This window comes from Manihot esculenta, chromosome 2 (assembly GCF_001659605.2).
Source record: "Manihot esculenta cultivar AM560-2 chromosome 2, M.esculenta_v8, whole genome shotgun sequence".
Lineage (NCBI taxonomy): Eukaryota > Viridiplantae > Streptophyta > Magnoliopsida > Malpighiales > Euphorbiaceae > Manihot > Manihot esculenta.
The window spans coordinates 18,582,232-18,608,463 of record NC_035162.2 but is presented as its reverse complement, the minus strand read 5'-3'; the positions used below and the strand labels follow the sequence as shown (position 1 = coordinate 18,608,463).

Here is a 26,232-nt window from a genome sequence, read left to right as displayed (position 1 = left end):
ATTTTATAGAAAAACTCATTTTTACCCTTCTAAAGTTTCCAGTTTCGAGATTCTAAATTTCAATAGAGAGTTCATCGGAAAGTTGGAATTTCAATATTAAAATTTAGCCGGGTATTACACTTAAACTATTTTTGAAGACAAATAATTCCATAAAGTAGTTTAAGTGTCATTTAAACTCAAAATTTTTTAAAAATTATAAATTTATTAACTGTTGTTCATGTGGCAATATCAACAGTGATGAATGTCTATAATTTGTTTCTTATGATATTTAAAGGAATGTTTTTTCTTATACCTTACATTCTAGAACTATCTCCCATACAACCAATTGGACTTGTTACAAGAGTGATTGCCAAAAAAATAGTTCTTTCAAAGATAAGTTGGAAAAGAGGGCTGTCTCCACTTATTGAGGCCGAGCTTTAGCAAAGCTAGGTGTAATCTACAATCAGATTTAGAGTTCAGCTAGTCTTTTAGTCTAAGATTGAGAGATTGGAGAAAACATAAATGTACTTTTTTCCCATAATTCTAGTAAACCCCTTGCTTTTGTTGTTTGTCCCCAAATATGATCGTATGTGTTTCCATTACCTTAGAAGATCACAGGAATACTCACTGGAGTTCAGTACCTTCAAATAATTGAAGTAGGGCTTATGATGTCAGCTATCTCTATAGCAGTCGCTGAGTTTGTGAAAACCAAATCTGTAATTGTTAAATACATATGGTTGACTCTATTTAGATGGCATGAAATAATTAAGCACAACCATCTCATGGTACTCTTTGGCTTTTAATTACTTCATGAGCTCAATAGTAGTAATGATAGTGTGCTAGGAGTTGAGCTCAAAGCGGCTTATGAGAGTATCAAACTTGCTATTGAGTTGGGATCCAATTGCTTTTTCTTGAGAGTGATTATGGCAAGGTGGTGGACATGTTAAACGACAAGCTCACTAACCCTAAAGAGATAAATAATATTGCCTTGACCATCCGTGGCCTGATCAAACCAGAATGCTTGGTAACATCTTGACTTATCTATCGAAAAGGAAACTTATGTGCCGATTGGATCTCCAATAAAGCATCATCTCTTCCAATTGGCCTGCATGTTGTTACCGACCCTCCACAAGAGCTGCACCCTATGCTCGTTTATAATTTTGTAGGCTTAGCAAATATGCATACTATGATGTAGAGCACTTGTGCTTTTTCTTCTATAACAAAAAAAAGTTTAATTATTGCTAAGAAAATATAAAAATTTTCTTAATAAAAAAGAATCTATAAAATAATTACAAAATTCTCTTCATCTCATTGACAAGCACATCAAAAGCTCTCTTTCTCCGAGCATTACCATTATTTTCTAACTCACTGTTAGCAACCCTTTAAATTTTCTCATTAGATCTCATATCCCTCTCTTGCATCTCATGTCTCCCTCAATTTCTCCATGTAAACTTCATTTACTCTTGGTTTGAATATGAGAAAGTAGAAAGGAGAATATAAGGGATTTTCACTTTTACTTTGTTTTTGGTAGAGAGAATAGTAGTTAGGCTACACAGAAAATGTAGCTGTCCACTGCTTTTTTAAGGTGGGCCTCATATATTCAATGTTAATGCTGTTGTTTATTCTATCAATTGAGTTTTAAATACGACATTTAAAATATTTTAGAGGCTATTTACCCAAAAATAGTTAAGAGTTGATTTGGATAATCACCTATAGTTGAAGGGTTAAAGTGTAATTTATGCAGTTATAAAAAATAGTTTTATGTCAGCAGTTTCACATACCCGCACTGTTAATAAAAAAACAAAAATTAGTTAAAATACCAATTTACAGAGAGAGAACTCGAAAGAGGGAAGGGGGAGAAGAAGTGGACCGAAAGGAAAAGATGAATCAACCTTGTTGATCTCTGACTTCAATTCCTTACTCCTCTCCTCCTCCAAAACCACCGTCTCTCCACGACCACCGCTTTCTCCTCCTCCTCCTCCTCCTCCTCCTCCTCCTCCTCCTTCTCGTCTGTCCGCTCAAAAACACCTCACATACACGCAATATAGACAGTTAAGCCACCTGTATATACATATTTATTGATTTGTAATTTGGTGGCATCTATTTAGTCTTCAGATAGAAGAAAAAAAATGTCTCTGAACATGAAAACCCTAACCCAAGCGCTTGCCAAGACGGCAGCAGTGATCGAGAAGACCGTGCAGACTACCGTACAGGAAGTAACAGGTCCAAAGCCCTTGCAGGACTATGAGCTCATCGACCAGATCGGCTCCGCTGGACCTGGCCTTGCTTGGAAATTATACTCTGCTAAGGCCGCACGTGAGGCTACGCGCGCTCACCAGTATCCTACTGTTTGTGTTTGGGTGCTGGATAAGAGGACGTTGTCGGAGGCTCGTGTTCGGGCGGGACTGTCTAAGGCGGTGGAGGACTCGTTTCTGGATGTGATTCGGGCTGATGCATCGCGGTTGGTGAGGCTTAGGCACCCAGGAGTCGTACATGTGGTGCAGGCGTTGGATGAGAACAAGAATGCGATGGCAATGGTGACGGAGCCGCTGTTTGCGTCAGTAGCCAATGCGCTTGGAAACCTGGAGAATGTGCCAAAGGTGCCTAAGGAGCTGCAGGGAATGGTAAGCACTAACCATTGGCTTCGATTATTGTGGTTAGCTGCTTGAATTGGGGTTTTTTAATTTATTTTTAATGAAAGATCGATCGTGGTTTAGTTTTTGGAAAATTATATATGATTTAGTGAACGCCAAGTTGAATTTCGGTGTTAATTTGACATTGCGATCTCATTAGGTGTTGTAGCAGTGAATGACTGTTCAGTTTGGGAAGTTTCGCTTTTCATGGTTTTCACATAGTAGTGACAATTTTTTAGTTTACTAGATCTTCGTGAATTGCACGTATTTTATGTTGCTTTGGCATGCACTTATCTGTATATCCATTTTCCTACCTGATTTAGAGTGGTAGCAGCATCTACTGTTGATATTTTGGTTGGCAGACTAATATACATATTGTATTCTGAGTCTGCAAAATTATATAGTTATATTCTTGTATCAATTTCTCATATTCTTATCTGGGATGGTAATGTGATCCACTATTGCTTCACTAGCAAGTTAATTTGAGATGCTTCAGTAAGCTTGAAAGCATATTCTGTTGATCGTTTTCTGATTCTAATTTCCTCATTCTTATCTTTCTTATGCATATAAACATCAAATCTTAAGAAATAATACAATATTATAGCTTCTTTGTGAAGTGACCGACAATTCAATGTTTTCTTCACTCAATTATACTTCTTTATCCTCTTCGGCCATTCATGCTACTCCTTGTCCCTAGTTTCTTCACCTTTGTTCCTGTAAGGACATTAATTTTCTTGGTTGGTAGTGGTGCCCTGGTAAGTATCATTCCCAACATTTATAGCAACTATGGTTTCTTTTGGATGTATATTTATTTTGGTTAGAGCCGTTGGATTCAGGTGGGGGTTGTTTTGTGGGAGTCTATGTGGTTTTGGTGTATCAATTTTTGAATAACTAGTATGTTGTTTGATGGGTTAGGAAAAGAAAATGAATGGATGATATTCTGATTAGGCTAGGACTTTGGAGAGTGTAAGGCGTATGCATCTGTTTGGTAGTAGATTTGCCCTTGCAGCACCACCCAGGAGGGTCTCTTGTAATTCGGCATATTCCATTGCCTGAATAAGGCTGTCAGGTTTCGACATCCTCACTGTCACCTTAATTTCATCTTTGAGAAACCCTGTATAACAAGAAATAAAATTGGACTATGTTTGTTAGGGATTAACTCTTTCCATATGGGATTATAGGTCCTCAAATCTTGCCTGAAATTCTTCCATGCTAACTTCTTCTCATAACTTGTTAAAACACTGCACAACACTCTCCATTAAAGCATCACCAAATTTCTTATGAAAAACTCTAATTCAAAATCCGCACCTACATATCAATGCTTTACCCTTGTTTCAATTCTGAAGCCACATCTTTGCTTTCAGATCTAAGGCTTTTGGTTTTGTGTGCATAAGCTCTGGGTCTCTAGCCTAATTTCTTCACAGTTGAAAAAGCAGTTTGTAGGTCTTTTTTTGGTTGTTATTTTAGCTGCTTGGATTACATCAGTTTTTTTCGAGTTCTCTCATCAAAGCAAGTCCAAAATTTGAAGGCTTATTTCATTCACCTCTTAAACCCTTTTCTGCAAGGATTGCAGAATTTCTTCGAACCTGCTACTAATTTTTATCTTTATCAATGTTGTTAATATCTTGAGTTTGTTATGCATATTATGTCTCAATTTGAAATTCCCTTCCTCCCCCCCCCCCTCCCCACTTGACCTCTCTCAATCATGCATTTGCACCTTGTGCCTAGGCTCTAGCTCCCTTTTGTGCCTTTAATAATTTTGGCTGGATATCATTCTATAGGTATTCTTCTTCACTCTCCCACAACACGACGTTTTAGCATTAATTAGCTCAGTTACATCTTTAGCATCAAGTCTATTCATGTGAGTTACTCTTCTATTGGCAATATGTTAGTGTAGTGACTGGTCTAACAACAATTTTATCCTCCAGATCTTCTTTCTTCATTATATGCATATGCTTCAAGTGTTTCATCTTTGAGGTTACTTTGCACATGTCCATTGAATTCATGGCTCTCTTTTTTAAATATCTGTACTAGGTTTCAAATGGTGTACTTGTTTTGACAACCATAACGAATTGGTGATTATTTTTCTAGTCTTTGAAGGAGTCTGGCTAGACAAGGTCTGTGAAGTGCTTTTTGGCTGGAATATTTGAGCCTAAAAGGATATGTTTAGACAAACCCACAAAGGCTAGAATACAGAGTTATCATAGATGGCTGTTATTAATGTCCTATGAGGAGTTCTCATAAGGATATACCTATTGTTTAATAGAAAAATCAAATTCTAACAATGGATTAAGTTGTCAAAGTTTTCAATCAATGTATCCATGAGAATTGCATGCACTTCATCTATAATTTTTGCTGATATTTTCTTTCTATGGTCATGATGATATTTATACCTTTCAGTTTCTGAAAGCGCTTCATCCTTCTCTTTCTCTCTATGCAGGAAATGGGTTTGTTGGAGGTGAAACATGGTTTACTCCAAATTGCTGAAACTTTGGACTTCCTCCACAACCATGCACGACTCATTCATCGGGCTATATCACCTGAGGTATGTGTTTCAATCTGTTCCCCCCAATTTTAAGGTATTCAGAAGCATAGTTATCAAAAGACCTGTTAAGGAAATGTGGCACCTGGGGCATGGATGGTGTCCCCCAGTTTCAAGATATTCAGAAGCTTATTTATCATTAAGGTGAAATTGGCATTGGGATGAGAGGTACAAGGTGCAAGCACATGCATAAGGGAAGACACCTTATTAAATGATGTACAGAAATAAGATAATATATTTGATGTGTAATTATGAAAATTAAATGCTAAATACACAAATGAAAACATGATAGAGCAGTTCAAAGAAGAGAATTACAAATGCATGTATAATACGAGCCATAAGAGTGAAAGAGTGTAAAGAAAATGATGACTACCCGCCAATGAATATTGGTCGACAGAAAATTCAAGATCGGAATCAGCTAATTTTTGAGTTTAACTTGAGCTACATCAGCACTTCAAAGAGGGTGGTGAAAACATTTATTATTAATAATTATTATTATATGATGGTAATTGCTGAACTATGGCATTGGTACTGATATCAAAGCTGGTAAAAGATCTGATTCAAGATGACAAGCTACACAAAATATGTCCAGATATAAATGACGGCACTTCCATTATCCTTTTTCTTGTACAATGGAGCAACTCTTTTTTTGGGATAAATTGAATCTCATTTCTTTATTTATTCCACTAGATTTGTTTGTTCAATTCTTTTAAATGATATTCAACTCTGTGGTTAAGAACCTATGAAATTGATATTTGTAGTTAGGCATTCAGATATCTAAACAGGAGTTTATAATTTGCAGAATATCCTAATCACTTCAAGCGGAGCATGGAAGCTTGGTGGATTTGGATTTACAATCACAACAGACCAGGCGACAGGCGAATTGCCTAACTCTCAGGCCTTTCATTATGCTGTGAGCTGAACTTTGCTTCTTTTTTTTTTTTTTATTTTTATTTTTTTATTTATGGCAAAACAATCGTTAGAAAAGGCATTTATAGTATACTTCCTTAATAATAGGAAAAATAGTTAGTCATTTTAAGCCCAAACATTCTCATGGCATTCTTTTGTGAAAAGTGACTAATTTTTCTCATTTCTGCATGTTCCATTAAATAATTCCAATATCTTTGAGTTTTAAAACAAAATACCGAATTGTTTATTTTGGAAAATGTGTTTCACATGGTTATTTTTCATAAAGCATACTGATCAATCCTTCTACTTGAACTTAAAGATTCTCAGTATTCACACTTCCTCATCAATATTTTTAAAGTGTTGTGTTGCATATGGTAAGCTAACTTTAGATGGCATAATCTCAGCTTTTGCATAATAACCACTGTTGTATTTTGTTTATAAGTCCAATCCTTGTTCCAGCATTTCTTATATGTGATCTCACATTTCATCATAAAGTCCTTGCATGACTTGCGATTTTGATGTGTTTATTATGAATCTTAAATCATTTCTCCTTTTTCCTTTTGATTTCCCCCTTGGTATCTCTAAAGCAATTATTCCAGGTTCTCCTGAATATTGTGTTTGTGTTAGCTTATAAGTTGGTCAAACCAGCTTATAAGCTCTAAAAGTAAGATGACCTTTTTGTTAAAAACATTTTTTGAAATTGTGACTGCAACTTATAAGCTAAAAAAAATAAGTTAGGGGCACCAGCTTTTCATTTTGGTGCTTACACAAAGGTTATAACCAAATAAGTCACTATATTAACTTCATTTAGTTTTAGAACTTCATGATATACCTTATTTAATATCATGTTTTAGTAATTTTAATAATAAATGTACTTATAAGCTAATTATTACCAAACATGTCAACTACTTACCAGTCACTTATAAGCATTTTAATAAAACACATATCTGTTTAAAATTTTTAATGCTTATAAGCTTCAAAAAGCTTATAAGCACTAAGTGCTTGTAAGCTAAGCTTTATAAGCTACAATGCTTATAAGCTAAGCCAAACACCCTCTAAGCGATACCTACTCTTTCTAAATGAACTATGGATGCCTTGTGTGTTTGAATGCAATCAATCTTATATATGGACTTCTTGCTTATTAATTCTATTCCGTTCAGTTTCATTTCATCACAGAGATGATTGAAAATTGAAGTATGTTTTAAGTTTCTTTTTTATTTTTTTTTTCTTCTTGTCAATCAATCAGGAATATGATGTTGAGGATTCTATACTGCCACTTGAGCCATCTCTGAATTATACTGCACCTGAACTTGTTCGGAGCAAATCACCGTCAGCTGGTTGCTCTTCTGATATTTTCAGTTTTGGATGTCTTGCCTACCACTTGATTGCTCGCAAGCCTTTGTTTAACTGCCACAACAATGTTAAGATGGTATCTGCTAATAGCCTTTATTTTTCTTTTTTTTTTTTAAAAAAAAAGAATTGACTTTGTTTATCAGTCTAAATGTCCTTGAGGTAGAACACAAAAGAACACTCAAAATGGGATCATAAAAACAATTCTCAAAACTTGCATTAATCCTAAAATCAATAATAATTGTTAAATCTAAGTCAGACCTACTTTCCTTTCCCAAACCGACGTGGGATTCAACACACCCTCACGCCCAGAACCACACTGGAGCATGACACATTCATGGGTCTCCCAATGGGAGGCTTTGATACCATGTTAAATCTGGGTCAGACTTAACTCACTCCTAAAAGCTAGCTCAAGGGGAGAAGTGTCTATGGTCCATATAAAAGCACATTACCCTTTCCCAAACCTATGTGGGATTCAACAATAACAATAATAATAATAATAAACTCTCAAATTTTACTAATTCTGCATTGGCAATAATAAGTCTACCAAAATGCCTAGAGGATATTTATTTATGGTAGAATTGTTAATCTAGGACTAGGACAGACTTGAAAACACTAATTAGGAGTATAAACCAACTCAAACTCAAACTTCCTTGATAAAACAATTTCTACTTAATTGATTGCATCATTTCTCCCTTGGTTGGATGAAACTAGGTCTTCAGTTTTGTAGTGTTGAAGATTCAGGAACACAACAGTTGAAAGGCTTTTGAATTTACTAGGAACAAGAGTATTAGCTAAAGCTTCAATTTCCATGATCTTTTCAATGGCTTGAATTTCTTCTTCTTTTTTTCGCTCATTTTCATTAGTTCTTTCCTCTAGAAAAGGTTCCTAAAATTTGTTCACCTAAATTTTCCAACTCAGTCTTTATCATATTGGATTTCAACATGCAAAGATTCAGATTCTTCTAGTTGCTCCTTCTTGTTCTTTATTATGAATTTCTTACCTTGTGTCCCATTAGGTTGCATATATTTTCAAGAACTCTTGCTGCTTTTTCCAGATTTGCTTTCAACCTAGCCAAAGTTTCAAGGATTTTGTGCATTCTTATTTTCAATTTTTTATATTTTTTGAAATTGAAGATAGGGGTGAGTATTTCACACTAGGGAATAAAGTGAGGCCAATGAGATAAGGAAGCAAGTAACCATAATGATGGGGTTTGGAAACAAGAGGTTTTGCAATGGCAATGAAGGAAATGTCCAAAGGACAGATTGTGTTCTAATTGCTCACAGGCAATCAACCAAACCAGGTTCTTATAACAAATTGATGTAAAACCCAAAAGAACACTTAAAAGGGGGTGGATCATTTCTCGTAACTTGTATTAATTCACAATTTCAATTGTCATCATAATAAATTCTCAAACTTTGTTAATTTTTAATTGTCAATAATAAAAATATTAAAAGTACCTGGAGGACATAAGTACTTATTGTATAATAGTCCTACTTCTACTAGGATTAGAAATGCTATTTAAGAATATAAAACAAATTCAAATTCTAACTTCCAACACAAAATAAAATTCTACTTAATTAGTAGAAAATTAAATGTCTTATTTATACAGTGAAAATTTTGAATTCCTAGTTAGATTTCTTGACTGCATAGCTATTTAGCTGCTGTTAGCTGACATCTGATGTCTGATAATTGTTATTTGTTTGACAAAACATTGCTATTGTACACTTCTTTTGATTCTATCTTCAGTTAGCAATTGTTAATTTGTTTTCTGATTCTCTCTGCAGTACATGAATACATTGAATTACTTGTCTAGTGAAGCTTTTTCGTCTATTCCACAAGAATTAGTTCCCGACCTGCAGAGGATGATCTCTGCAAATGAGTCTTTCAGGCCAACAGCAATGGATTTTACGGGTAAAACATGAGCCCCTGGACAATACCGTATGGCTGCATATGTCTTTTTATTTATCTATATTCCATCTACTTAGGTAATACATATGTTGCATGCACAGTTAATTCAATTTTCATATGGTTGCTATTTTTACAAATAATGACATGTAGATGAGATGTACTAAAGATGGAATATAATTGGAGTTTATCAAAAAGATAATGATAGAAGGAAAGTATATAGTGCAATATTGGAGGGTGTTTCTTCTCATAAGTAATTTGCAGGATGCATGCAAAAAGTACTAGTGGCCAAGGCCTTGTGTGTTACTGTGAATAGGAGACCAAGAATGACAAGCTTCCATTCAAATTTCTCGAGTATGTTTAGCTGAAATGAAGAATACGTGAAAGATCAATTACGAGTTAAGATGTTTTTTTATTGCATTAATTTCATTCCTACATGGAGGCTAGCTGCTAGGTATTGGAAATCAAGAACCAGAATGATCAATCCTTTTTGCCATTCCTGCTCTCTTATTCCTGGTAAATAAACTAGGTCTAAAGTTTTAACTCTTATGTCATTGTCATCCCTAGCAATCTTGTGAAGAACTACCTTTTGTGTTCATACATCTGCCTTTTGCCTGCTTTGCTTGGTTAACAACATCACAGATTCTGATTTAGTCTTGAGGATGAGTCTCTTGACTCTTGATATATTCCCATTCTGATCGATGAAAGGATAGGGACATTGCTTCTTCCATTTTCATATTAATAATGCAATCTCCAACTTTTATATTTTTGTATCAGAAACACCAGTAACTTCTACCATCATATTTAGCAGACTTCAAATGCCTGTATTTTCATTACCTGACAGATGCTTGAATGGCATATTAACAATTTCAGTGCCTTATCGTCTAACAAGCATAAATAGGCATCTCCACTTAATTCATTCTTGTAAATTTCTGTATTGTTTTTAAGTTCTATGTTCTTCCATTACAGGTTCTCCTTTTTTCCGGAATGACACTAGGTTGCGTGCTCTTCGGTTCCTGGACCACATGCTTGTATGCTATTGCATATAATCTTGACTGATTAATGCTTCTGGGATTTATTCACCTGAGATACTTTGCTTGAAGGAAATTCTGGGAAAAATAAAATAGATAAAATAGAGTAAATGTTGTGAATGATAATTAATGACGTGTTTCTTTAATTGCAGGAAAGAGATAATATGCAGAAGTCTGAGTTCTTAAAGGCATTATCAGATATGTGGAAAGATTTTGACTCCCGTGTATTGCGGTATAAGGTTTGTGTTTTTTTCTTTGCTCACCAATTTGATGTCTTGTTCAATTTTTTCTTGTGCCTTTGTATAGAGTTACTTTCTGATGTTATACGTAACTACACCCTACTTTGTTGATAACGTGAAATTTAATGGCCACTGTTTGTTTGCTTGCTTGTTTCACATATGCTTGTATGTTGTGTTCAGAAAGTATAAAAATGAAAAAATTCAAATAAATCAAACTCTATCTGATCAATACCTATGTTTGGAATGTGTAAACTGAATAAAATCCAATTTTGTTAAGAGATCATTTTGACAGAAATAAATTCTTGCCAAAAGTGGTATGATTTTGGAAGAATTCAATTGATTTAGTGAAGTTTTCTATTATAGGTTCAAAATGCCCTTCTTTAAGTTATATTTATTGCTTTATGTATGAGCGCAAAGTAGAGAAAAATGACATTCGTTTCATTTGTCAACTATACCAAATAATAGAATTCAAATGAATTCTATCATTTGAAAATTTATTCCAATTACAGTAACTTTTTTTTAACCTGATTACTTGAATTGAATACTTTTAATAGAATTGAATTGTAGCACAAGAATCATTGCAAACAGTGAATGTTCTACATTGCTAAATTCATGCTATAAAATTGTCCATTTCTAATACATGCATGACGGTCATTGTGTATGCTTCCTCTTCAAGCTGTTGTTTCATTTAGCAAAATGGGAAATAGTTGTTGATAGTTATTATTATTATTTTCTTAAATTGAAGGAACAATTTTAGCAAACAATACTTCCTTGTAGGTACTTCCACCATTATGTGCGGAACTTAGGAATATGGTGATGCAACCAATGATCCTTCCCATGGTTCTCACAATAGCAGATTCTCAGGTATTGGTTTCCTCATCATTGTGATTTATGTCTTGGGCTGGTTTATTCATGTAGTTTGTTCTCTCTATTTCCAATATAATCTATTCATGCTGGAGATAAGTAAGTACCCTGTTTGCTTTATGGGCTTCTTGATGTCCCTCAACTCAGACATCTTGGTACTTCCATTGCTTGTTCTTTTTACATTATGAAATGGCTTGAACATTGTTTTATCTATTTTTGACATCATGGTTCTGATAGTTATCCTCCTTATATGCTTAACAATAACACTATGAACATATTAGTAGTAAACACTAAACATTCCTTCCTATCAATCCCTTAATTTGTTTAAACTAGCGTTAATGTTTTATTTATTGTTAATGTCTTTATCTGTTTATTCCAACTTTCATGAAAAATGCAATAATTTCTTAGAAAATAATTTGATGTTTTAAATTCTGTTGTAGGATAAAAATGATTTTGAGCAATCAACACTTCCAGCTCTCATTCCTGTCCTGAATACCGCTGCTGGCGAGACACTACTGTTGCTTGTAAAGCGTGCTGAAATCATTATCAACAAGGTAACTGAAGCATTGTGCTTGTGCTGCTCATGTACATGGTTGATTGAAGGAACTGTTGCTTTGAGTGTTAAAGTTGCTTCCACTGTTAAAAGCTTTTCTATTTGATTTTGTTAGTGTGAATATAATCTGTACGTAGTTATAAGAGATTACATAATCATAAATTAATTGATTGATAGAGGATTATTAGGAGTTGTCTTAACAAGACCTTGTAATCGGTATATATACCCACTTCAATGAAAAAATATACTGAAATTGTCCAATTATTCTTTATCTTATTACATGGTATTAGAGCCACCCTGGATCAGAAAAAATTGTGCAGAGCGAGTGGGGCTGCGAGGAAAGGGCTACCCGTGTAAGACGAGGTGGAGTCGCCCGAGGTACTAGCGAACCACAATATAGGTTCGGTCTTGACTTGGCAATTGTATCCGATCCAGTATTCAGTTGCGACGAGGATGTCGCAAATTTAGTAGGGAAGAGTGTGATATTTAGGTGCTTTCACATCCTACATCGGCAAAGTACGAAAAATCAAAATTGTATATAATAGCTAACTTAGGTTAATCATTTTGGGTTAAGTGGAAAGTATGTCCAAAAATTATTTGGGTCAGTTTGGGCCGGACTGTTTCAATTAACTGAAATTAAAAGTTTAGTACCATTGTGAAAGCTTCTTATGCCAACAAATATCAAGACATCAATTTTCTAATTCCCTGTTACATATGCATTCTTCCTAAAAATTTATTTTAAAATTCAATAAATCATTATTGGAATTTCTTGCCATTTTATTGTTTATGGTAAAAGATGTAGGGCCTTGCAGTTATAAGCCGGTAACCCCTGATATTCCAGCTCTTCATTTTGTTGTGCTGTATCTGTATTAACATGGCATGGGATACGACAAGGAATTTATGTCTGAAGAATTTTGGGAGGAATTTTTTATTCTGTTCCAATTGAATTGATCTTTACTAGATTTGAGTATTTATACATAAAAAAGCAACATAAATTAGGAATATTTACAATAAGAATAAAATCCCTTAAATCAAGCCTAATTAGAATTTCAAATATTTGAATCTTCTTAATTAAGAACCTTCTATGTTGGTCAACACTCCCCCTCAAGTTAGTGCATAGATATCACACATGCTCAACTTATAAATCAAGATATGATAGTTCTTGTTGCCGAACCCTTTAGTAAACACAACAGCTAGCTGTTGATCAGAAGTCATATGGTCTAACCTCAAGACACCATTTCTTGATTTCTCTTTAATGAAGTGTTGATCGATCTCTATGTGCTTTGTTCAGTCATGTTAAACCGGATTGTAAGCTATATTGATGGCAGCTTTATTGTCATAGTATAAGAGGAGTTTGTCCCTCTCCAATAGTTTTAATTCCTCCAACAATATCTACAACCATAGGAGTTCACACACACCTTGCGTCATCGCTCTATATTCCGTTTCAACACTTGATCAAGTAACAACACTTTGCTTTTTGCTTTTCCAAGTGATAAAGTTTCCTCCTACATGTGTACAGTACCCGCTAGTCGACCTTTTATCATAAAGGGATCTAGCCCAATCTGTATCTGTGCATGAATGTATGCAAAGATGACAATGTTTAGAGAATAGGAGACCTTTTCCAGGAGTAGATTTCAAGTATCGCAAAATGCAAAAAACAACTTGCATGTGAGACTCACGAGAATCATGCATAAATTGACTGACTAAGCTGACTGCATATGCTTTGTCTGGTTGAAACCTCTGATATCTGCCTATATCCACTGATTCACCAATCCCTGCTTGTAGCTTGTGATTGCTCTCAATGGGAGTTTCTACTGAATTGTAACCTAACATACCAATTTCTTTTAAAAGATTCAGAATGCATTTTCTCTGAGAAATAAAAATTCCCTTATTTGACCTGACAACCTCGATTCCCAGGAAATATTGTAGTTTTCCTAGATCTTTAATTTCGAACTCTTGAGCTAAAAGCTTTTTCAGTCAAGTCATCTCTACAGTAGCATCCCCACTATGTCATCAACATAGACTATAAGAAAAGTAATTTTATCCTTGTTATGTCTGATAAATAGGGTATGGTCAGCATTGTTTTGTTGATAGCCAAAAGAAATCATAACTCTACTGAATCGATCAAATCAAGCTCTGGTGACTACTTCAACCCATATAAAGCCTTCTTTAGTCTGCACACATTTCCTTATGTTTTTCCATCAGCAAATCTAGGAGGAATTTCCATATACACTTCCTCCTCCAAGTCTCTGTGGATGAATGCATTTTTCACATCAATTGTTGTAGATCCCGGTCAAAGTTGACAGCGCAAGATAACAATACTCTGATTGAGTTCATTTTGGCAACAGGAGCAAATGTCTCCTGATAATCCACTCTATAGGTTTAAGTGTATCCCTTGGCCACTAGTCTAGCCCTGAATCTTTCAATTGATCTATCTGCTTTGTGTTTCATAGTGAATACTCATTTGCAGCCAACAAGTTTCTTTCCAGGTGGAAGAGTGACAAGCTCTCAGGTCTCATTTTTGGCTAGTGCTTTCATCTCTTCAATAATTGCTATATTCCATTTAGGATCTGCTGAAAAGGAGAGATCGGACTACTTCCAACAGGTGTATTTTTTCTTTCAACAACACTATTTTTGACACTAGTATAAGGATAACTAGTTGATGCAGTATCCCATTAGACTCTAGATAAGCAAAAAAATGGCCATCCATGTACACCATTATCAGTTCTCAAAACTTTTATCTTTGCATCAAATTAAGTATAAATCATTTTATGAAAGGTTGAAAGCAAGAAATCATATCACTCTTTGCCTTTATCAAATAAACCCAAGTCATGTGAGTGCAACAATCAATAAAAGTAACAAATCAACTATTACCAAATAGTGAGACCGTTTGAGTAGGTCCCCAAAAATCAAAATGGATAGTCACAAAAGGGATTGTACTCCTATTGTTATTGGAGCTATAAGAGGTTCTTGTATGCTTAGCATACTCACAAGCATCACAATCTAAAAAACCACATTGAGCCTTGGAAAATAAATCAGGATAAAGTTTCTCTAAAACAAAGAATGATGGGTGTTCTAACCGTCGATGCCACTGTATAATTTCGTGGTTGACATTCTGATTTCTTTCAAAAAGAGCCAGAGCTGAATTTAAACTCAGATTCCCTTCCAACATATGTAAGCCATCGTGCAATTTACCATCGCTGATCCTCTTCCCAGTTTGAAGGTCCTGAATAACACAATGGTCAAGAAAAAATTCAATTTTACAATTAAGTGCTTTGGTGAGAGTACTAACAGATAAAAGATAAACAGGAAAACAAGGAACATGAAGAACAGAGAATAACTTGATATTTGGAGTACAAATAATAGAATCGATTCCAGATATAGGAGTGGAAGAACCATCTACGATTCTGACAGTGTCTTTTTGTAGATATAGAAGATAATTAAGAAAGCCTTCAGAGGAGCCCATCATATGTCTATTTGCACTAGAATTAATAATCCATAGAGCAGAATCAAGAGACGAAACAAAAATATTATCAGAAGTCCTTACATTAACTACACAAGTCATTGTCATTTTAAGAAAAAAAAAAACCTCCCTTTTTTTGAAAAAAACAGTGAAAAATTCTTGTTACTGAAGAAAGAATGACTGTTCACTAGTGAAAAAGGCACAAATCCAGCAGATCAGAAGCGTGACTTGAAGGCGAGTCTGGCAGAAAGGGTCATTGGTGGAAAAACCACCGGAAAACGTCTCCCATGCCGGAAAAAGGTGAACCAAGTCATGGGGTTCACACAGGATAGAAGTGCGACTTGAAGGCGAGTCTGCCGGGAAGGATTGCCGTCAAAAAATACCACTGAAAAACGTCACACGTGCCGGTTCGTGGGAAAGACGCAAAATCTTGCAAGGGCGCGTGAGCCTCACGTGCGTGGCTTTCCGGCGTCGGAACTGGAAGGCTGGCCGGTGACGGTCCGACGACCCAAAAAAGGTAGATTTAGGATTTTAGAAACCTTAAGAGAAAAATTGAATTTAAATTTTAAAATCAACGAAAAAGCTATGATACCATGAAGAATTTTGAGAGGAATTTTTTACTCTATTTCAATTGAATTGATCTTTACAAGGTTTGAGTATTTATACATGAATAATCAATTTAAATTAGGAATATTTACGATAAGAATAAAATCTCTTAAATCAAGTCTAATTAGGATTCCAAAAATTTGAATCTTTCTAAGTAAGAACCTTCTATGTTGGTCAACAGTGTCCAACACATATTCATACCATTGGACACTTGAATGACATATTCATTCATAATTAATAGAATATTATTTTCTTAGAAGATGAAGAGCATGTACTTGGATGATCATTTAGTTTGACTATAATTGCTATTACATAATTTTATATTCTTTTATTCTATTTTATATAACATAATATATCCAAGTATTTGTGTCTAAATTTAAATCTATATTTTCGATTTAGAAAGTTGACAAGTTAGGCACAGGAATATGCACCTATTTCTGACACCCACACCTAAGTCCACATAACATAGCCGATAACATAGTAGACATGAAGTTTGAGATAAGCTCATTGCACAATGATGATTCTAATTTCTCTTCCATAGGGTCTTTAGTTGGAGGATCTTGTCCTTGTAATTTTTGTTATTTAAACTGAAAGTGTATTTTAGGCTGCTAGTGCATTGGTACTAAAAATTTTATTATCTTAACTTATGAAAATATGGACTGAAAAAATTTTCCCTTCTAAAGGATTAAGCTTGATGTCAATATTATTTTGACATGTACAAATGAATATGGCTGGCTTGTGGATTTTTTTTTTCCTTGTTCTATTTGTGAGTTCCTTTGCCGAGTCAAAGGATTGTAATATTTAAATAGCATCTTTGTTTGTCTCTTTTCTGTCAGTCTCTCTGCCTCCCCTGCTTTATAGCATTTATAATACTCAATACTGATATTTTGTCTTATCTAATTGTTGTAGACTAGTAAGGAGAACTTGATATCCCATGTCCTGCCATTGCTTGTTCAAGCTTATGCTGACACTGATCCACGAATTCAAGAGGAAGTCCTGAAAAAATCATCATCTCTTGCTAAGCAACTTGATGCTCAGGTGATTGCCATTTGTATGGATTTGTGTGCCTGCATGTGTTTATACCTAGTGTTTTCCATTCATTTATGTAAATTCATATTTGCATCAGTATCCTAATATCACAATTACATGGTGATTGACAGCAATGTTAGAATTTTGTGGTTCTCGATTTGTTTCATATGATTCTATTCAATTCCCATTCTAGCTATTCAAATCTACAGGTGAATCTTAAATACACCTGAATGACTGAATCTTATGATCAGATGGTGAATCGGGTGAATCAATATGCATCTAACAATTTGGTCTTCTTTTATTTGTCTTCTTTAATTGTTTAATTTTTTTTTTTTTGAGGGTGTTAGATCCTATAGCTTCAAAATTGAAATTTTTGCTTAATTTTTTAATTGTGAACAGTGCATATAACAACCTTCCCTTATCTTGCTCTTTTTTTACTAGCCATTCTTTTCCATCTCTCTTATTTCTTTTTCTTTCTTTTATTTTTGTTATATTTTTTACTTTTTCTAATTGTAATTGTCAAATTATAACATTTTGTATTATTGTATACTGGCATTTTAATTTAGTCCACTATATTTTTTATTGTTTAGCAATTTGATCAAATTTAAATGGAAGTTCCAGTGCATATAGATATACAATGATAATCATTGTCTAAATTCAATATTTCATAATTTATAACATAAATCACATAACATAATAAGTATATATTGTTCTATTAGAAAGCATCTTTCTCATTAGCTAAATGACAATTCTATATTTATTAAAAATATTGTTGTGATATTTTTCTTACTCAATGTTTAGAACTTATATCATTTTTAATTAATTTGTAGAATTTTTAGTGAATCTTATAATTGAATTCAATTTGGATCTCAAGTGAGAACTATGATTGACAGTCAATCCAGAATATTGATGCCATGAAGCAGAAACAAAAAAAAACTCTTTTTATTTATATTAAAAAATGTAACAATTTTTATATGAGGACCTATTCAATTTGTTATTCATTTCAATTGTGTTATTAGGTTTTTGTTTATATCTAGTAGTGTTTTTTTTTCCCACTTTGACTTTTTTTTTTTTTGGTGAAAAGGACAAATTTTTATTAGAAGTGTTTCATGGCATATAAGGAACATATTAACAGATGAGAGAGAGAGATGATTTATGGAAGGAGCAAGGAAGGAATATAATCCAAGTTGAATAGTGACAAGCGAAACAGCCTAAAACACATGATTTGAGATTGCAGGGGAAAGGAGACAAAATGGATAGTTAATAAGAATGAATTTTTTATGGTATTTCAAACTCTGATTTGGATTTGTCAGAGGAATCTATTGTCAAGCTAAAAGGAAAAAAAAAAAAAACCAAGCCTAAAAGAGAAGCAAGATCTGTTTTGCATTATTTCTAAATGCACTTTTGGTGAGGCCCAAGAACCAATGTCACTAGTCATTATCAAATTGGCTGGAATCTTGTTTTGGCATCTTTATAACAGTTTAATGTTTGCTCAGCGTGTCTTTTTATATAGATTTACATACTCTAGCTAACAGAATGTGATTCTTTCAATTGATTCTTGTTCTTGGTTATTGACATATTAATTCATCTGTGATCTTTGGCACATAAAAATGGTGAGGCCCAAGAACCAACATTATCAAATTGGCTGGAATCTTGTTTTGGCATCTTTATAACAGTTTAATGTTTGCTCAGCGTGTCTTTTTATATAGATTTACATACTCTAGCTAACAGAATGTGATTCTTTCAATTGATTCTTGTTCTTGGTTATTGACATATTAATTCATCTGTGATCTTTGGCACATAAAAATGTGTGACTTGTCATGACTTACAAAAGCTATTTGTGGAGGAAGATTGTCACTGCAAAGTTTAATGGTTTGGTGTCCAAACGATGCGTAGATTTTCTTTGAGATAGGGCTGAGCTCTATATTTTGTTTTCTGCAATGATGTTCAACAAATTATTCCCCTTTAAATTCAAATGCAAGATTTTTTTTTGCTAGCTTGAGAGAACTTGAATAGGGTTTCCATGAATGTTATAACTTATAAACAGGAATATATCACAGGCTGTCATTCTTAACTGAATGCAATATTGGGGCCTCTATTTATTCCCTAGTTTTTCCAGTTGTGGGTAGTGTGAAAAATTAGTGGATTAGTGAGATAGTGTTCGGTAGACAGTCAAGAAAGGGAAGGATTTTACTTTAAGCCCTTTACTAAGCGGGGCTCTATCCTGATGGAAATCATACTTCTTCATGGAGGCACATTTGAAGTATGAGGGTCCATCTAAAGTAGCTCTTTTTTTTTTTTTATAATTTCTTTGAAGCATCTTGTAGAGGTTCTTAAATTGTTAATCACTGCCAGTCTCATCAGAAAGGGAGCAATTTTTCTTGTTCTGTTTTTGGAGCAGATTTTTTTTTTTTGTGGATGACCATATTGTTTCTCGAGTAGGGTCCTTTTTATGCGTGTAAGCCTGCCTAGTTTTGAGCTTGTACCCCTTTGGACTTAGGTACATATTAATAATCCCTCCGTCCTATAATTTTTGTCCATCTTCCCTTTTTTTTATTGTCCCAAAATTATTATCTATTTTCCTTTTTTATGCATAATTAACTTATAAATTGACTATTATAGCCTTATTTACTTTTATTTTATTTTCAAAACAACCTCTCATTAATGGTTATTTTTCTAAATGATTATTGAAAATATCTTTTAATGTTTAATGAAATTTAATAACTTTAAGAGGGTATAATTGAAAAGTTAATAAAAGAATTTGTCATTCTTAATATGTGTGAAAAAGCAAAGTGAATAAAAATTATGGGACAGAGGGAGTAATATTTTTTTTCTTGTCCTTAGCAAAAGAAATGTATAAACTAGAATTATAAATATGCTTATGGGAGGTAGGCTTTATGATTTCATTATTGAATTTGCACAATTATTTGTATCACATTCCTTTTTAGCTGTTATGCGAACATTGCAGCACTTTATGAGAGAAGGAAAAAGACTGACACTGCTAATTAATCAATATTTCCTTCTTGTTTGTATGCTTTACCAAGGATGGGTTCCAAAGTCCATATCATCTCACTCTTTCTGTCTTTTAATTTATTTTACTCCTTGCAGCTAGTGAAACAATCAATTTTGCCTCGTGTCCATGGATTGGCACTAAAAACAACTGTTGCTGCGGTATGCTTGTTTCTGTATTTATTTATCATTCATGTTCAATTATATTGTTTTTTTCGTTCTGCTAATTCAGCTGATTTTAATGAGTTGGTCTCTTCATGAGAACACCTAAAAGGAAATTTTGTACCTTTGTGAGACTTGTAACGCATCAATGACTTTGGGGGAATTGCAGACATTAATCAGAAGCTAAGAATTTTTTCCTATTATTAGGTAAGAGTGAATGCTCTGTTATGCTTCGGGGATCTTGTTCACACTCTCGATAAACATGCAGTTCTGGAAATCTTGGAAACAATTCAACGTTGTACAGCTGTTGACCATTCTGCTCCTACTCTTATGTGTACCCTTGGGGTTGCAAATTCAATTCTGAAGCAGGTAATAGTGTTTACTGATGCATGTAATAGTTTCCCCTCATTCTTTATATGTAGAAGAATCTGATTCCCTGTCCCTTTTGGCTTAATTCTTTGCCAGTATGGAGTAGAATTCGTAGCAGAGCATGTCCTTCCACTACTTGTACCTCTTCTCACTGCCCAACAATTAAATGTTCAGCAGTTTGCCAAATACATGCTCTTTGTAAAGGATATCCTCAGGTACTACAATAATATTTTTTTTTACCATAGCCCTTCCAAACTCAATCCTCTCTTTTTAACTTGTATGCACATGCGCGATAAATTATTCAGTTTGTTAAATTTGGATTAGGCCTAACTTACTCCAAATCTAGCTCAGAGGAGTGCCTATGCCCCATATAAGGGGTACATTACGCCTTTTCACAACCGATGTGCCTATGCCCTGCACCCTCTCACGCCCAGAATTTTATTGGTGCGTGACATATTTATAGGAGGCCCAACATTGAATAGGACGGCTCTGATATCATGTTAAATTTGAGTTAGGCCTAACTCATCCCAAAAGCGAGTTCAAGGGGAGGAGTGCCTATAGTCCATATAAGGGGGCACATTAGGCCTTTTCACAATCAATGTGGGATTCAACAGTCATTTTGTTTTTCTTTGTTAAATGTTAGTAGTACTAGTATCTTTTTGTCTATTTGCATGTACTAATGACATTACCCTTTTCTGTTATTTGATATTTTTCATAGGAAAATAGAAGAAAAGAAAGGAGTTACCATCACTGATTCTGGAATTCCAGAGGTAAAGATGACACCTATCCCCAATGGGCTTCAGTCTCTAGCCTCAAGCAAAACAAGTGGGACTGTTGCTCCGGCATCAAAAAGTAGTCCTTCATGGGATGAGGATTGGGGTCCTGTATCAAAAGGACCTACCGCTAGAAACCAGCCTTCTACAAGCAAGCCATTGCCTACTCCCTCTGTTTTAAACAATCAACCAATTCAATTAGCTTCTTTGCAATCAGAATCTTCTTTGATCTCTTCTATACCTGGTCAGCAACCAACTGCATCATGCCCTCCAGTTGACATAGAATGGCCTCCTCGGGCATCTTCAGGTGTAACACCTCAGTTAGGTAATGTTGATAAGCAACCAAATACGGTAGCATCGTCATCTTCAAGTTTTGATGATCTAGATCCTTTTGCTAATTGGCCTCCAAGACCTAGTGGTACTTCCACTGCCTCTGGAACTTCTAATAATGGCTCTCTGGGATCACTGGTAAACAATTACAGTACCAGTTTGAATGCAAGCAAACCCAACAACATGAACTTCCAAGCTAATGGAAATAGTAGCTGGGCCTTCAACAACCTAAGTTCATCTGAGCCCTTGAAATCAAACCAAGGGATTTCTACATTGAATGCTGGTAATCCTCAGAATTCAATTGGTTTCATGAAACAGAATCAAGGTATGCCAGCTTTGGGTTCATATAATGATAAGAACTCAACAGACCTTGGATCTATATTTGGTTCCAGCAAGAATGACCAGCTTGCACCTAAACTTGCTCCACCTCCATCAATTGCGGTGGGCAGAGGAAGAGGAAGAGGACGAGGGGCCACTTCTACTTCAAGATCTAGCCATGCTAAATCACAATCGGAGCAGCCCCCTCTTTTAGACCTGCTGTAATGGACTGGTTGCCGCTACCACATGAAACGAAGGGGTAGAAGAAAGGAAAGGTTCAACGTTCAAGTAGCCATCCGATGCAGAGAGGCAGATGTATACCAAATCCGTTTGGGTCATGGTATGTCGAGTGATTGTCGTGAGATTGTAGTTTAATCCGATTGACCCTTCTCTTTTTTCTTTTTTCCTTTTTTTTTTTTTTTTTTCTTTTGTCATTAAAAAAAATTATATAATGCTGTTTAGTTGGATAGTTGAGACTTTTTGAAGTGTGAAAATAGTTTTTGCTGGAAAATATATTCTTCAATAACAATCCCAGTTCCAGTTACGATTATAAAAAAAAAAAAAAAAAAACTGAAAATGAAATATTTGAGTCTGTATTTTGCATTTAGATTTTGGAGGTGTGGGAAACTGGGAGGCACATTGTTTAGCTATAGGGTTTGGCTTACAATTTTAAATAATTGTGTTTAGTTAAAATGTAAAATGTTTACAAGTGACTGATAAACTAGCTTATATGTTAATTACAACCTCTGTCCTATGATAACTATCATTTTATAAAATTTATGTTGTTGTCTAGTACGATGCAGTTTCATAGAGGAAAAAGAGAAGTTTTGATCTAAAATAAAAAAGGGGTTGTATAAGGCATCATTTAGATTATATAATATAATTATAGTAAATACATAAGTTTTCTAAAAGAAAATGAGATTGACTAAATAATATATTTATTAAAAATAAGTTTCAGTGAGAAATTATCTGGGTTTAATTAAATTATGATTAGATAATTTATATTTAGATGAATTTATCGAGGATAATGGAAGAAAAATGTTCGTAAATATAAGTTTATATTGAATGGACGAATCAGTACAATTTTATTTTACTTCTTGATAACATTTAAAAATTATAAAATCATTTAAATTTATAAAAAAAAGTAGACCATCTAAAGAATATGGAAGACATATTCTCACAACTCTTTTGCACAAGGTAAAGTGGAAAAAGGACCTTTTTATAGCTCATGATTTGCTCCCCTCTTCTCTTCTTCCTCTTCTTCCTCTTTTTCTTTGCAGTTTTTTATGAAAGAAGCTTTCACTCTTAAATTTTTAAGACCTAACTTGAGTGTCCTAGGATCTTTATTGGGGTAACCAGTAGACCTCCCAACCCCTTTCTTCTATTTGCAAGTTTCCATTTCAAGATAGTGTGTTATAAAATTTTTCTAATGAAGTAAAAGCAAAAATATTTATGAAATTGGTGCTGTTTGTGAAAAATAAAAAATATTTAATAATACAAGAGTTTTTAAATTAATCCGTTAAAATTAACATGAAAATCTAAAAAGTTATGTCGAAGTGGATGACTTATAGTTTGCTATAACACAATTAAAAAATTTCATTCACCAAATCTTAATCATAAATTAATTATTTTAAATTTATGTGCTCTGAGAATTTTGTTTTGAGATCTTGAAAGGTCGACTACAAATAAAATTTTATAACTTTATATGTTGTTTTGTTTCATCTATAGTATCTAGTTATATTTTTTATTAATAATAAAAATAATAAACTAAAATAAAACAAAAATTAAAGGTTGACGAACTGGAGGGGAGAAGGAGGGCAATAGTGAAGTTACCTGACTTGCAAATACTCTTTTAACTACCACATTTTCTTTTGTGAGGTATCCAAAGACGTGTTGCCATGTGTCAAGGTCATAGAGTTTTCAGGGACCAAAAGTGTAATTTTTCAATATTGGAATTACCATAAAATAATATTGGGATAAATTAGTATAAATTAGCGGAAAAATAAGGGGCGAGACAATTTATTGTAATTCCTTTCCATATATTTATTTGGGGGGTGTCATATGAGACATGTTGATGTCTCCTCGTACAACAAGCCTATTTATTTCTAAGGCTTTTTAAGGGGAGTAACTAGTTAGCCACCAACTGAGACTAGACCCAGTTGGCTACTGTAGACCTACGAAGATCCTGAATTGTGCCTTCACTCCTTATAGACCATCCCCTTGTCTACAAGGGAAGTGAGAATTACTGTAACAATTGTGTTGATGACAATGTATAATTATTATTTTGCCTTTGGAATAAAATAAGTAGGTTGTTCATGAATTCTCATGTTCAATTCTTATCTCTTGTGCCTACTGTGAGGTTTCTGATTGAATGCTACCTGTTGGTTTCGCTGTTCGATTATATAACCTTGACTCACCAAGTTGTTCATATCTACAGAATATCGGGTGATCCTGAAGGCTGACTTGGCTTGAAGGTGTTCAAACCAAGTGCCACACGGTTTTAGGAAGTTGCTAAAATCCAAAACTGTGACAATTGGTATCAGAGCAAGAAAGATCTACAAGTAATATAAAGGGAGGATGAAAAGAAACTCATGAGTGGGTGCCCTAGAGAAAAGGGTTGAAGAGTTGTTGAATGGGGCAAATGAGTGCCCAACCTAAGAAGGGATGTCCCCTACTTTTGAGCAATGAGATAAGCGCATTGAGGGGTTAGAAAAGAATTGTAACGACCCGAAAATCGGACTGCTACCGGCGCTAGGATCCAGATCGACTTAAGGTCGCCGGGACCCGTTGTAACGACCCAAAAATGGACCGCCACCGGCGCTAGGATTTAGGTCGGCTTAAGGCCGCCAAAACCCGTAGCAAGCCTGCTATACTCACTGCATACCTGTATAATCCCAAACATGATCAAACAAAAACCTGTAAAATTTTCTTTAGATATCATGGCTCAACCTGTGCATGCACAACACTGATCCTGTGCACAGACCCCACTGACCAGAGCACTCATCAAAGCTCTAGTTAGGTCCACACAAGGTATACAAAGCCTGATCATACATACTCATCTCATGCAAACTCATACATATCAGATCATGTAAACAAAAGGGACTTATACAACAAAGTCAAGCACTATTCAATATATCAATTCTTACATACTCTTCTATCTCTTTACAATAATTACATCAAAAATACATGTCCACACTATACTATTACAGAACTCTTTTACTCTTCTCTATCTCTACTCACATCTGAACTTGCCCTGTACACTGTACCTGCAATACTGGGGTTAAGGGAGTGGGGTGAGCTACTATAGCCCAGTGAGTAGAACAGTAAAATAAGCCATTAACACATGCTCATATGGAATGCATCACAGCACAACCAATCCACAACAAGGGTAAACCTGTCACCACATAGTCCAGTAAACCGTGCCAGGCCGTAGACTGGGGTCCTGGACTTCCATATATGTATACGTGTATATAACACCTGTCTTACCATTTGCCAGGGCGTAGACTGGGCCTCTGGACTTCTATACCTGCCAGGCCGTAGAATGGGGTCCTGGACTTCCTGTCTGGCACTACTGGATCATTCAGCATTTACCCACAACCACAACTAGATATGCAATGCAACAACTTTGTGAGTTCTAATGCAATCATCCTATGTATCATCATGGTGCATGAGATATGCCAAAAGCATTTAATGTTTCATTTAAAACAAGTGTTAAGTTTAGTTCCACTCACCTTAGGCTGACTCTGAACTAACACAGAAGCAGTGCTCACTGCTGATCTCTTTGGTTCCTCTGCTCTGTTCCTACACAGATGGACTCAGATGAGGGACCAAACAAGCTCAAGAACAACTCTATAAAACTCCCCAAAGACCCCCTAAAACATCCTGAAACTATCACATAAAGCATGCAAAAGGAGGCTGGACAGGCACTTTCGGCGGCAGGTTCGGCGGCCGAATGTCCCCTCCAGAGACGAAACTCGGGTACCTTCGGCGGCCGAACCTCAACCTTCGGCGGCCGAATGTCCCTCCTTAGCCCGAAATCACTTTCGGGGGCAGGCTTCGGGGGCACTTAAGCATTCCAGAGACGAAAGTCTCCCACCTTCGGCGGCACCTTCGGCGGCCGAACCTTCCCTCCAGAGCCGAAAGTCCAGCTTTCGGGTGCGGGGGC

The 26,232-nt window shown here is 35.0% G+C and overlaps 1 protein-coding gene across 1 annotated transcript; it reads left to right on the top strand.

Moving 5' to 3' along the window:
* The first annotated feature begins 1,768 nt into the window (after positions 1-1,768).
* Positions 1,769-22,492, top strand: LOC110609056 (SCY1-like protein 2). The gene is made up of 14 exons (XM_021748372.2): positions 1,769-2,603; positions 5,053-5,157; positions 5,957-6,067; positions 7,310-7,492; positions 9,201-9,327; positions 10,291-10,352; positions 10,505-10,591; positions 11,369-11,455; positions 11,896-12,009; positions 16,987-17,115; positions 20,215-20,277; positions 20,485-20,646; positions 20,743-20,861; positions 21,365-22,492. The coding sequence occupies exons 1-14, from the start codon at positions 2,109-2,111 to the stop codon at positions 22,290-22,292; spliced, it is 2,772 nt and encodes a 923-aa protein (XP_021604064.1). The 5' UTR covers positions 1,769-2,108; the 3' UTR covers positions 22,293-22,492.
* The last annotated feature ends 3,740 nt before the right edge of the window (positions 22,493-26,232 follow it).